The following is a 14,462-nucleotide window of genomic DNA, read 5'->3' on the forward strand; positions in this document are numbered from 1 at the left end:
CATTCAACAGAAAGGATGACCTGGCCTACAAAAATAATTTAATGGCACATCTTAAAAATTTGGACAAAACAACAAAAGAAATAAAAAATATTCAGACAGAAGGAAATAATAAAGTATAGATCAGAAATTAATTAATTGGAAATACAAAAACAATCTGAAAGATCTAGCAAAGCTAGAGTTGGTTCTTTGAAAAAATAAACAAGATCAACAAACTATCAGCCAAACTCACAAAGAAGAGAAATTTAATAAACTGAATTAGAAATGAAAAGGGGCAGATTAATACAGATACTCAGATATCCAAAGGGTAATCAGAGATTACTTTGAGAAACTCCATGTCACAAAAAAATGGGAACCTGGAAAAATGGATACATTCTTGGATTCCTATAATGTACCAAGGCTACATCAAAACAACCTATCATATATGAACAGACCTATCACTACTGAGGAAATCTAAATGGTAATCAGAAGTCTTCCTAAAAATAAAAACCCAGGCCCAGTTAGATTCACTAGTAAATTTTTTCAAACCTTTCAAGAGTACCTACCACCAATCCTCTTCAGGCTCTTCCAGGAAACTGAAGAAACAGAAACAATCTCCAATAGTTTTTACAAAGCTCATATTACCATGATACCAAAAGCAGACAGAGATGCCACAAAAAAAAAAAAAAAAAAAAAAAAGAGGTCAATAGACCAATATCTTTGATGAGCATAGATGCAAAGATCCTCAACAAAATCCTAGCAAATAGGATCCAACATCTCATCAAGAAGGTCATAGACCAGGAACAAGTAGGTTTCATCACAGAGATGCAAGGACAGTTTAACATATACATGTCAATCAACATAATACATCATATAAACAAAAGTAAAAATAAAAACCATATTATATCAACGGATGCATTTGATAAGGTCTAATACCCGCTCATGATTAAAAAAAAAAACTCTCAACAAAATGAGAATAGAAGGATATTTTCTCAATATAGTCAAGCATTTACCTCAACCCCATAGCAAATACTATACTCAAAGGGAGAAAACTGAAAGTTTTAAATCTGTCAAAAGACAAGCTGCCCCCTCTTGCTACTCCTATTCAACATAGAACTGCAAGTACTTGTCACAGCAATTAGGCAAAGAAAAAGATATCAGGGGCATCCAGAAAGAAAAGAAAGATGTCAAGCTCTCACCGTTTGCAGATAACATGAGATACTATATTTAGAAAACCTTAAAGACAACAACAACAACAACAACAAAAGCTTCTAGAAACAATAGATTTTAGAGCAAAGTGGCAGGCTACAAAATTAACACAGAAAAATATTCTTATATACAAGTAATGATAGAGAAGATACAGACATTTAAAAAATCCCATTCACAATAGACCACATAAACTCAAATACCTTGGTGTCAACTAAAGAGGTGAAAGACCTATACAGATAACTATAAAACACTGTTTCAAGAACTAAAAATGGACACAAGGAAATAGAGATATATACCCTGCTCATGGATTAGCAGGATCAAAATCATTAAAATGACATTACTCCCCAAAGCATTGCACAGATTTAAAGCAATCCTTCTAAGGATACTCGTAACATTCTTCAAAGCAGTGGATCAAACGCGCCTGAAATTAATTTGAAAGAATAAATTTTCACAAATTGGTAAAGCAACCCTTAGACAAAAGAAGACAGGACACATCACTTTTTCAACTTTACATTGTATTACAAAGCAATAATCATTAAAACCGCATGGTACTGGAATAAAAACTGACCCTCAGATCAATGGAAAAACTCGAGAACTCAGAAATAAACCCCAGACATGCAATCAATTAATCTTTGGTAAAGGGACAAGCAACACAAAATGGAGCAAGTGAGGCGTGGACAACTGGTCAGCCACGTGCAAAAAAGTGAACTCAGACTTCTGTCTAACACCATACACAAAGGTCAAATCAAAATGGATTAAAGACCTTTATATCAGACCTGAAACTGTAAGATATATAGAAAAAAACATAGGCAAAACGACTAAAGGCATCCTCAAGGAGGAAACAGCACTCTCCAAACAAGTGGAAGCATAGATGGAACTATATTAAGCTGAGAAGCTTCTGCACCTCAAAGGAATTAGTGCCTAGGATACAAAAGCCTTCCACAGAATAGGAGAAACTATTCAACCAATGCCCATCAGACAAGGGGCTAATATCTAAGATATACAAGATACTGAAAGAACAAGCAAAAGCCATATAACCCCATCAAAAATTGGGTAAAAGAAATGAACAGACATTTCCTCAAAGAAAAAATACAGAGAGCCAAAAGGCACATGAAAAAAAGCTTCACATCACTAATCATCAGGAAGATGCAAATCAAAACAAAAATCTATCATCTCACGCCACAGAAACTGGCACAAATCACAAAGAACAAGAACAACCAGTGCTGGTGGGGATGTGGGGAGAAAGGAACACTCACTCATTCATGGCTGGTGGGAATGCAGTCTAGACCAGCCTTTCTGAAAAACAATATGATTATTTCTCAAAAAGCTAGAAATTGAGCTTCCATATAATCCAGCAATACCATTTCTAGGAATATAATCTTGGGACACAAAAACACAATAAAAAAGTGCCCTCTGTACCTCTATGTTTGTCGCAGCACTATTTACAGTCAGAATCTGTAAACAACCCAGGTGCCCAACAACTGCTGAGTGGCTAAAGAAACTGCTACATTTACACAATACTATGCAGCTGTCAGAAAAAATGAAGAAATAAAATTTGTTTATACGGGGTAAGCACAGCAGTAGGGTGTTTGCCTTGCATGCAGCCATCCAGGATGGGGGGTGGTTCGAATCCTGGAATCCCATATGGTTCCCTGAGCCAGCTAGGAGCAATATCTTAGCGCAGAGCCCGGAGTAACCCCTGAGCACCACTCGGTGTGACCCAAAAACCAAAAGAAAAAAAGAAATTGTGTATACACACATGGTCATGGAGATTATTATGCTGAGTGAAATTTGTCGAGAGGTATAAGCATAGAATAATATAAGAGAAATAAAAGCCATTAATAATATCTAGAGACAATAGAGATGAACGCTGGGTGGATCAACTCATAACATGAAGATTGCCACAAAAAGCAGTGAGTACAGCTAGAAAACTAGCCACAATGATAACATAAAAATGATAGTGAGGGAGAGGGGTAGAATGCCTGTCTGAGAGATAGGCAGGGGGTTGGGGTGGGAGAATTTTTATTTTGAAATAGAAGGGAAAAAAGTGCACTTATGATAAAAGTTATGCAAAAATGTAAAATTCTATGAATACACATAGGTATACCCTATGTGAGCGATAGATCAAGAAGATTAAATGACATCCACATATTACTTCTTTGTAAAACAACTTTACCAACATATGTAGGACAATATATATAGTTTAGAATACACAACCTTGGAAACTTAATTCTCTTAAGCTGAGAAATATCTCTATAATTAGTATAATGAATACTCAGCTCTCTAAAGGCAAGGGGAATAGCTTTGTATGTTAAGAAATTTTGGCAATGAGCATCAGTTTTAGCTTATCTAATTAAAATTCCAGCTGTTTGGCAAATTTCACCTATAAAACATACTTGATTCTAGAACTATAAAATTTTTATCTTGAAAAAATATATACAACATGATTATCTTCCAATATCAACACACCAGAAGCAGACAAACTTTCTATTGACAAACTCAAGTATCTTTGACTGGCACTGATACAATGGATAGTCGGAAAGTAACAAGAGGTATAGTAAATAGAGAAGAAATGAACTTCTAGCTTATCAAAAAAAGAAAGAAAGAAAAACGCTGGCCCAGGAAATATTTATTGAATAGAAAGAATAATGTACTTTATAACATGTTTTCCAATACGTATAGTTTTAATTATAGAAAATCCATCATTATAATATGGCATATTGTAAAAGGGTTAAATTAATCTAGTTACCCAATTTAATTCACTTTTATTATTTTCACCCAATTTAATTCCTTTTATTTTCCTTTTATTCACTTATAAAATTTCTGTATCTGTAAGGTAAAAATTTAAAGAATACCAAGATTGGACCATTTAAAAATATTTTTGTTCTTTATGCACTTCCTGTCTGTGTGTACAAGACTGAACTTTATGAGTTATACTTTATGAATAATAGTGCCAGTACCAAGGGTATAAAAATAATTAGTTTTATGGGAAATACAGGTAAGTGATGTGATAAATACAATAAACGAAGAGACAATTCTTCTATGGAAGCTTTAAGGTAGAAAGAGATAATGCTTATATAAATTTGGACATTAGTGGTATCTTTCAAGATCTAGCTATCCTGTCATCAGTATTATTTCTCTGCCAGGATGTTTATGTGCCCTCAATGCTTCAATTACTATAGTAAGGGCTTCCCATCCCACACTTCCAAAAGGCTATCTAAGGCTATCTTCCAAACTAATCATTATTACCTTCTCTATGACGTCAATCTTCCTAACAACTCTATTTTCCCTACCCCGAGCCACACATGCACTGCTTCAAAATTGGATTCTTTTTTGGCCCAACCTAGTGATGCTCAGGGGTTAATATCTGGCTCTTCACTCTGCAATTATTCCAGGTAATGCTCAAAATTGAAACTGTGGATCAAACCTGAGTTAGCCGATTGCGAGACAACTGTCTTACTCACTGTACTATCTTTTCAGCACCCTCCAAACTGGATGGAAACTCCTGAAACTTCCATTTTCTCTGCCAAGAAATCTCTGCATCAACTTTTTCTTTTTCCTTTCACTCAAATGCTCACTCTGAGAAGTTCTCCAAGAAGTCTCACTTTCTCTATTTTCATGATCACTATGATTATTTATACTTTTTTTTTTTTTTGTGGTTTTTGGGTCACACCCGGCAGTGCTCAGGGGTTATTTCTGGCTCCAGGCTCAGAAATTGCTCCTGGCAGGCACAGGGGACCATATGGGGCACCGGGATTCGAACCGATGACCTCCTGCATGAAAGGCAAATGCCTTACCTCCATGCTATCTCTCCGGCCCCCTTATACTATTTTTTAACCCAAGTCATATTATTGAGTCCCTTTAGGTGGTCTTATTCTTCTAGAATGGGGTAGGAGAAGTCTCACCCACAGGCTAAGGCACACAACATCTTGTCATCTGGTCCTGGTACATGCCCAGACCAATGTATACTTCTCTTCAGCTGCCTCTGGCGTTATCTGCCTCTACGGTATGATCTGCAAATAAAAATCCAAATGGCAGAAAAAAAAGTCCCCATCCCTCCCTTCCCACCATATAATCTACAATATTTAGCAATGCTTCTCAGTTCCTGTGTGCATTGTAAATACTGTTTTTCAAACTTTTCCTGATCATGGCCCTTTCAGCCTTACTTTTTCCCTGTAGCCTGGTTCATATTGTGACCCCTACCACATTTACTAGGTATTTCATTTTTAGAATATCTTGGAGCTTTGGGGAGCATATAGCCCCCAATTAAGAAATACCAGTAGTCTTTTAAGCTGATTTATTTGGTGGAGGGGAGGCTATACTCAGTAACGCTCATGGCTCTGCACTTAGGAATCACTCCTGGCAGAGCTCAGGGGATCATATGGAGTGCCAAGGATAGAACCCAAGTGGCTTCAAGGCAAACAGCCCCTAATTTTACAAGCTTTAATATCAAATAGTTGTGGGGCTGGAGCCATAGTAGTAGGTAGGGTATATGCATTATACAGTTGATCCTTGTTTGATTCCAGTATCCCTATAGCTGGTCCTCCATACACCACCAGCAGTAATTCCTGAGAGAGCCAGGAGCAACTCCTGGGCACTGCCATGTATGATCCAACAAGAAAGAAAAAGAAGAAAGGAAGAAAGAAAGAAAGAAAGAAAGAAAGAAAGAAAGAAAGAAAGAAAGAAAGAAGGAAGGAAGGAAGGAAGGAAGGAAGGAAGGAAGGAAGGAAGGAAGGAAGGAAGGAAGGAAGGAAGGAAGGAAGGAAGGAAGGAAGGAGAGAGGGAGGAAGGAAGGAAGGAAGGAAGGAAGGAAGGAAGGAAGGAAGGAAGGAAGGAAGGAAGGAGAGAGGGAGGGAGGGAAGGAAGGAGGGAAGTAGGGAGGGAGGGAAGGAGAGAGAAAGGAAAGAAAGGAGGAAGGAGGGAGGAAGGGAGGGAGGAAGAGAGGGAGGAAGGAAGGAAGGATGGATGGATGGATGGATTAAATAAAATAGGAGGGATCTGGGGCAGTATTACAACAGGCACTTGCCTCAATGTTGCATGACATATGGTCCCCTGAGCCCTTGTAAGAATGATTCCTGAGCACCACCAGGTGCACCACCCCCAGTCACCCTTCCCACAACTGTAAAAACTCCTAGTAGGACTCATGTTCTCTCTGGAACCATATTTCTCCCCCATCCCCTGGAGATGCCCATGATTCCACTTGAATAGGAGTCTGTCTTTCTCTCCTCATATCTCTCCTAAATGTCTTTCAATAAAAACTATTTTGCCCCACTAAAACACACTCTCAGAAGATAAAACTCAACTGTCAGAAGATATCACACTATATCACAAAGTTGAATGTTAATAAGAAAATCAAACAGCCATCAAACTATCTGATTCTCATCATATTGTTATTATTCAGTATTCCTTTTGTCTTTTAGGCTATTATTAAGTCTTTTCACTATTTTTTTCCAATTCACTATATTCTATGGCAAATGTAAGGTTTTTTTGTAGACAGTCTTCACCTTACTTATTTTGTTGGCAGAGTGAAGACAATCATAAATAAAAATAGCACGTTCTGATCAATTCAGCATCAAATTGTACTGGGATAATCCTGTCAAGAAAACAGCAGAACTTCACTGAAAAAAGTTTAAAAATTCAAAGAGAACCTGTTTATAGTTTCTTAAGGACACAGAGGATGGCTCAAAGGGCAGAAACTCCTAATTGAGTGTAGCAGGATGGGGTCTCCCAGATGTTTAATTCCCCAAAATAAAATGAATAAAAACAAAAGACAAAACCCAAACAACGGGGCTGGAGCGACAGCACAGCAGTAGGGCTTTTGCCTTTTACACAGCTGATCCAGGATGGACTGTGGTTCGATCCCATGTGTCCCATATGGTCCCCCAAGCCAGGAGCAATTTCTGAGCGCATAGCCAGGAGTAACCCCTGAGCATCATGGGGTATGGCCCCAAAACCAAAAGAGACAAACAACAACAAAATTTACCCAGTTTTTAAAGTAATTTCAAAGTCTTATTTCTTGAGTAAGCAAAACATAGCTTCCAATCTTTCCAATCTTTCATGTTCAGAACTGTGTTTCAAAAGGTTTTCCTTCCCCTAATTCTCTCATTTAGCTAAAAGTTCTTCACAGAAAGGTATGCACTCATCATCCACCTAGATCAGGGGTCTCAAACTCTGGAGGCCCGCGGTTTTGTGACCCTGCCGTAAAGGAATCTTTTTTGTTTTGTTTTGTTTTAGTTGTTTGGGTCACACCCACCAATGTTCAAGGCTTACTACTGACTTTGCACTCAAGGATCACCCCGACTTTGCCTCCTGCAGCCCCCAGGTAAATTGGGTTTGAGACCCCTGAGCTAGATCCTTTTCCCCATGCTCTACTTGCTGAGACCCTCTTCCAGTGTGCTGTTTTAAGCGCTAAGGGCATGGGTACCAGCAGCTGCTGAAAATGGGTTGCAAAAGGAGAGGCTGTTCTGTTCTGATGGAAAATGGGGTCAAATACCCCATGTTGTGAGAACATAAGTGCATCACATGGGTAGAATGAATGAATCTCGGAATTTCCGTTTCTTTAGAATGTGTAGGATCAGTCAGTGTTAGTGGCAATTAGGCTGCCCTCTTCTTAGTGAACCCCCAGGGAGGTTCCCAGTACAAACAGAGATCTGAAAACCCCTGAGACATTTCCCTAAGTTTCTAAGTAATCAGGAAGCCTTGTCCTTCTCCCTCAGAGGCTACCACCCACACCTCAGGAAAAAAGAGACAATCAACAAACAGTATTTTGTATCATTTAATATATAGGAATTTTAGAATTCTGAATGGGTAAAGACAAAAGTAATGAAAATATTGTCACATAAAACACAATTGTAATGCATAAAGATTTTAAAAAAGAAATAAGGCACCGTTTTCAATTTAGTACTATTTTTTCTAGCTCACTCTGTCTCAAACTATGAAGAGCATAATTATCAATAAAATCAGACCTCTAAATCAGGCTATTTAGAAACTTAAATGTTGCTTATAACAATCTTTGTAACAGGTTTCTCAACTATTTCATGTTTTCCTTTTTCTGCTTCATTATCTATAATCTAGTATATTTAGATTGCTTTTATATTGTCACCATTACTAGTAACAGTGATTTCTTAATGTGTACAAGTATAATAAAGATCAGTTACAATCCCAAGACTTTGAAAATACAAATTGTAAGTGTTTAATATGCTGCATATAATAAAAATTCTAATCTGAATATATAAGTAAATTAAGATATTTAAAGGAAAAAAAGAAAAAATATTTAATATATTGCTGATTTTTGCATAAGGTAGTCATGGAACTAAAAGAATGAAAAGGAATGGAAATCATACTTATTCCTATTTAATCATACTTTTATGTTTTTATTGAACATTTTTTGGGAATTTTTACATGAAACTTTAACATTGGGAAGCTGATAAGATAGCAATCATTGTATGAATGGGATATGACTAGGCTATGATTAAAGCCATACAAAGATAACGGAATATATACAAGACTGCTTTGGTCTTCATTTAGACGTGTAGATATGAAGGCAGATCTGACTGAACAAAGTCCTGTGGAAAAGCAAAATTAGCTGTTTCTTATTAACAAACTCTTATAACTTGGAAGACATGATTTATGTTATATTATTAAAGTTCTATTAAAAAATTCTATAGGGTAAAGATGATAAACACCAGTACATGCAATAGGATTTTCACACATATAAACTCAATTTGTAAGTCTGTCTCTAACCTACAAGTGCCTGATACAAAAATATGCCTTCCCATCACTGCTGCTAGACTTTTTCCAACCATTTCCTCTTTGTGACTACTTCATGTATCACTGCTGGGACCTGGAACTTTTTCTCAAATTTACACTTTACCCTGACATAAAATGGCAAAGGATCTTAAAGTGTTAATATATGAGAAGCAGTAAATAGAGGTGGAAGGAGGAATATAAAAGAGTGTATTAAACTTGCTAGGTTCACGCCATTCTGTCTACTAGCTCCATGTAATCCTTTTCATGACAATAAATAAATATCAATGGGGCAAATGGACTGGGCAAAGTCTCTTTTCTTACTCTAGCAATAAATAAATATATATATATACACTCTGGTAATATATATATTATAGTGCTCTCACATTATTCCTGCTTCATTTCCAATGCTACCAGCAGTGATAAGAGGAGGGAAAACTATTATCCAAGCCTGTACTAATATTTAGTTCTAACTCCTATTCCTACCTAGTGAATATTCTGCTGTCTAGTCTTTATTCTACCCCAGTCTATATATATCCTTCACTGTCATCTTGCCCCATAAGCCCACACCTTATATTTCCTCAAATGAGCTAATCAAAAATATCCTATAATTATTCAATTAGGGTTATTTGCCACTTTCAACTTAGCACTTCCATTCCACCAACATTTGGACTAATATTAGGATTTATAAGTGGGAATAAGAGACTATTATTCCCATAAAATAAGTACAGTGCTAATGATAGGTTAATCAATTTTCAAACCAAGTTATTGGGGGTTATGCACTCAATTGCATATTTTAATATTTTAGAGATTTGCTCAATTGCAAACAAGTAAGATTGTTTCATCCCCGCCATGACTCTACTGATCTTATTTTCTCCCTATGGTCCCCAACCCTCTCATTCTATCAGTTGGTGTCTAGTCCTCATTTATTTTCTCTTGTAGCCCTCCTGGAACATCCTTGGGGCCCAAAGCAGGTCAAAGGGCCCCAGTTAAGAAACACTGACTTAGATCACCACTATGAAATGTGGTGGACAAATTTCTAAGATACAAAGACAAAAATTTTAATAAAAGCTCCCTCCCCCTCCCCTTTTAATCTAGTGATGAGCCATGTTTAATAATTGATGAATGCTTAAATTTCTTTAAGTCTAGCATTCCAAGGTTCTATGATGGAACTTTTGCTGCATTTTCTGATGTTACTCTACATATAATTTCCAAAGCTATCAGTACCAGAGTTAAGGCATGTTACTAAATAAATAGGCTTTCATAAAACTTACTAATAATATTCATAGCATAATCAAAATATTATTCTCTAATTACAGCTGACTTGCAAGCTAACTTGCAAGCGAATTTTGTAGACTGGACCATCAGTATTATAACAGTTCTAAGGCCTCTAAGGAAACTCAAATTATTATGTCACTGGGATTGTTATAAGTGAAATCAGATTTTTCACAGTTTCCCCCAAATTCTTATCAAATCATAGCTACAATCTGACCTGCATGTCAGAAGTAAAGGTATAGAGGTATGCTAACTAAGATCTGTTTTGACAATGCATGAATATCATGAAGTCTAGGGAAATGTACATTGCTGCTGAAACTCAGGGCATTAAGATGCCTAGGAAACAATCTCAAATGTTTGTGATTTGTCAGCACTTCACCTGCTCAGAAGCATACTAAATCTTCACACTTTTAAAGCAAGGACTGATTCTAGCTCTGGTAACTTACAATTATTAATTCACATTATAAAAAGTATCCCCTTGTTTTAGTATTCAGGTCTAAAGACATGTTCTAACATGTAAGAAGTAAGCAAGTATAAACAAACATGACATCATATTAGTAGTGTTTATTCAAGTGAACCTATTCACTGATGAATAAATCAGTAATATGTAATGAAATGATAAAAGGTAAAAAGAAAAATAGAATTATGTGGTCATCTTTTTCTTTTTCAAAAAGATATAGCTGTTAAATCTGACAAAAGGTCATGAAAAAGCCTGGACATTCATTCCATTTCTTCAAACAACATAAAAATCTACAGTGGATGCTATTATGTAAGTGCATCTCGGAATATCAAGAATGATGCAATGGTTGCCATGGTAACTACTCATTTTACTGAACAAATAGTGGGTTGAGGTTTAAAGCAATTTTTAGAAAGAAAACATACTAAATTTCAACATCTTACCTATATGTGCCGGATAAATCTCTATCGCTACCTATTAAAAAAATACCTTGTAGGCATTTAATATAAGTTGACTGTTACAATTTTAAAAAGCTAGGCTCTGGTTTCCCAGGGAGGAAAACTTGAAAGACTTTCAAGTTTGAGGAATGAAACACATCAACCACACTCAAATGGACACTTAGTTTTTAATCATAAAGAGTAACTGGAAAGGGGCTTACATCAAAAAAGTGATTTTACCTGTCCACTTCCCTCACTGTCATGATTTCGCCTCTCACCCTCAATTATTAACTAAGTGTAAGTAAGACTAGCAGCAGAAAACTGCTGACTTGTCAGTTTGTAAGTAAGCTAAAGCAAGAACAAGGGGGGGGGGGGGAGTTATCCCTCATTTTGATACATAGAAGAAACTTCTTCCAAACATCTGAAATCCTTGGGAATTTTCTGCCTGAACTGCTTTATCAAACAGCTAGCCAAAGTTATAAAGAAAAAAAAAAAAGGCCTTATATGAAAAACACGGAGGAAACTGGACGCCAATACTAAAATAAACCTTCCTTGGGCTCCAGCTCCAGCCAGAGCATCCAGCCCTACCTTTTCCTCGTTTTTTCTTTTTTTTTTTTTTTTTTTCTTTTTAAAGCTCTTCCACGGGAGGGTTTTTCCCAGTTCGCAGGGGTTTGTATGCCAGCCACAATGTGCCCAAGGTCTACCTTTTGAAGTTCCATCCACCTTTGCAAACCAAATCGTATCTGCAGACCCTGCCCTGGATCGCGATGCCAGTCCCCCTAAACAAACAAGTGATGAAATCTCCGAAGAAAGGGGGCTGGGAACAGGGGGGGGGGCGGGCCGTGCTTGCATTCAGTCGCTGCTCTAACTAGGTGAACACGCCAACCAGCCAGCCCCCCACCAAGGCAAGCAGGGGGTGCTGATTCAGCAGCTCTGGAAGCTTAAGAACTGGGTGTGTGTGTGTGTGTGTGTGTGTGTGTGTGTGTGTGTGTGTGTGTGTGTGTTGGGGGACCGAGATGCAAGGGGCATCGGGGAAGGGGGAGCTAGGAAGAGGGGAGGAAGGGGGTAACCGGGTGTGTGTGTGTGTGTGTGTGTGTGTGTGTGTGTGTGTGTGTGTGTGTGTGTGTGTGTGTGTGTGTGTTGGGGGACCGAGATGCAAGGGGCATCGGGGAAGGGGGAGCTAGGAAGAGGAGAGGAAGCGGGTAACCGGGCTGGCCCAGCTCGACTAGACAGATGTGCGGGGCAACTCGGGCTTCTTTCTTTCGCTTCGCCTTTCGTGCGTGGGGCCCCCCCGGGGCTTTTGGGTTTTTTGCAGCACTCCAGGTGCCTGCCAGAGAGCGACGAAGGGGAGCGGCGGCGGCTGCGTGCGACGACGACGACGACGATCACAAGTGGCCGGGCCCGAGCGAAGGAGGGATGGGGCGCAGAGGGGAGGGGAGGTTGTGAGTCCACTCGGTCCCCCAGAGTCTCCTCACCCCTCTGCCCATCAGGGGCTGGAACTCCCCCGACGGGGCCTCCGAGGGGGGAGACAAGCAGGGGGCGGGGGGAGCGAACCCGACGCCCACCGTGGACGGGAGAGGGGGCGCCGGGCCCGAGGGGGGGCGCCGGCAGGGGCTGACGTGCAGCACCTTGAGGTGGTAATGGTGGCCCCGGAGGGGGCTGCGCGGCGAGGCCTCCCTCCCCCGAGCCCCGCGCCCGGCTCGCTCGCTCGCTGTTTACCTTCACGGTACTTCTTGCGGAGCCGCCGGTGGACGCTCTTCACCACCCCCGAGAGCTTCTCCTGCTCCAGCTTCCGCTCCTGCTCCCGGGGCTGCGGGGCGTTCGGGAGCCCGGGGCCGGGCCTGCGAGCAGCGCTTCTGCCGTCGGCCCCCGCATCCATCGTGCTGCTACCGCCGCCGCCGCCGCCCCGCGGGTCCCGCAGCCGCCCGCTCGCCCGCCCGCCCGCCCGCCCGCCTGCCGGCCCGAGGAGGTGGGGAAGAAGGAGGCAGCAGCTGAGGCCGCACTGGAGGAGGCGCTCCTGCCCGAGAGTCAAGCCGGGAAGGCGGGGCTCCCCCCCAAGCCGAAAGCTGATTGGCGGGCTGCGGAGGGCTGGGCGGAAACGGAAAAGACCCGGAGCCAATGGGCGGACGGCGCCGGCGGCGCACCGGGTTGTTTGGGAAGGCGAGCAGCTGGAGGGGGCGGGGCTTGCTGGCTCCTACCCGGGAGGGAGAGAGCGGAGCGAGCCTTCGACCTGAGGGCTCCGAGCTGCTCCGCGCCCCTCCCCCGGATCAGTAAGCAGGCGCTCCGGGGCGCCCCCTCTTCTCCCTCCCCGCCTCCCCGAGAGAGCCTCGCGCTTGCGCATCTGAAACGACTTGCTTTGGGACTTTTGACTACCGCCGACGTTCCTTTAACACCTACCTTCGTTTCAACCTCGGCCATGTGTATTTTCAAATGAGGGTTGTCAGGGCTTTGCACTGAAACCTCCACTACCACCACACCTGTATCCTGTCACTTGTTGGTGCCCCCTTAGCTTAACAGTCACCCTCTGGAAGCATTTTTGGCACTGTTCTGGAAGCAGGGGGATTTTAACCTTTCCCAGGTCCCAAGCACTACTAGATGCTTCCACTGGTGCCAAAAGCTCTTGGGTGCCAAGTGTAGATTGGAATCACAGGTTTGCCATGGCTCATGGCTTCAAGACCAGGCAAAAGGAAAATGGGGGAAAGGAGAAGCTAAGACCAGCGATACTAGAACAAGAGAAAGGAGATGAAAAGAGAAAATGGAGAACAGAGGCCCTAAAAGATTTTTGTGAAGGTTTCGATGGAGAAAGGAAGCCTGACCTGGTCTTTTCATCTTTTTGGCATCAGACTTCCAACACTTGAAGACTGGTTTAACCGGAGTGATAACACAGGGATTATTGCACTTGGCCTGCAGGAGGCTGACCCCACTTAAATTCCTGGCACCTTGTCATTCTTTTCCTGAGTACCCCTAGCAGCTCAGAGCCTGGAGTAGTCCTTGAACATCTCTGGAAGTTGCCCCAAGCTGTACCTTCCTCCCCCCCCCCCCAAAAAAAAAAATCCCACCCAAACTTGTTTTCGATAATGCAAGGGAGGGGCTTTAGTTTTAGTTTGATGTTTTATTCTATGAGAAGTTGTCTTAAGTGTGTTCAATATTCATTCTTCCTATCTCCACATTCCCTTCCTTCTTTGGGAAGTGGAGTGGTGGAATGTGACCACAGACTTGTGTCTCAGAATGATGTAACACTGTTCTTCATGGAGGCAAATTATACATGTACTCATTCAGAAATGTTACCCAGGCCCTCAAATGTTAAGCACTCAACAGGTTGAGAGTTCTAATGTGCTGTATCGAATGTAGGAGCCGTGCTC

At 40.9% G+C, this 14,462-nt stretch overlaps 1 protein-coding gene across 1 annotated transcript in view; it reads right to left on the minus strand.

The window, feature by feature from the left end:
• Positions 1 to 13,013, minus strand: part of BMT2 (base methyltransferase of 25S rRNA 2 homolog) — a 67,662-nt gene extending 54,649 nt beyond the window's left edge. The window contains exon 1 of the mRNA XM_049783498.1: positions 12,820 to 13,013. Within this exon, the coding sequence (XP_049639455.1) occupies positions 12,820 to 12,979 (160 nt within the window). The 5' untranslated portion in view covers positions 12,980 to 13,013. The remainder of the gene's footprint in view (positions 1 to 12,819) is intronic.
• Positions 13,014 to 14,462: the final 1,449 nt, after the last annotated feature.

The sequence above is a fragment of the Suncus etruscus genome, chromosome 1, assembly GCF_024139225.1.
Source record: "Suncus etruscus isolate mSunEtr1 chromosome 1, mSunEtr1.pri.cur, whole genome shotgun sequence".
In the NCBI taxonomy this organism is placed as follows: Eukaryota; Metazoa; Chordata; class Mammalia; order Eulipotyphla; family Soricidae; genus Suncus; species Suncus etruscus.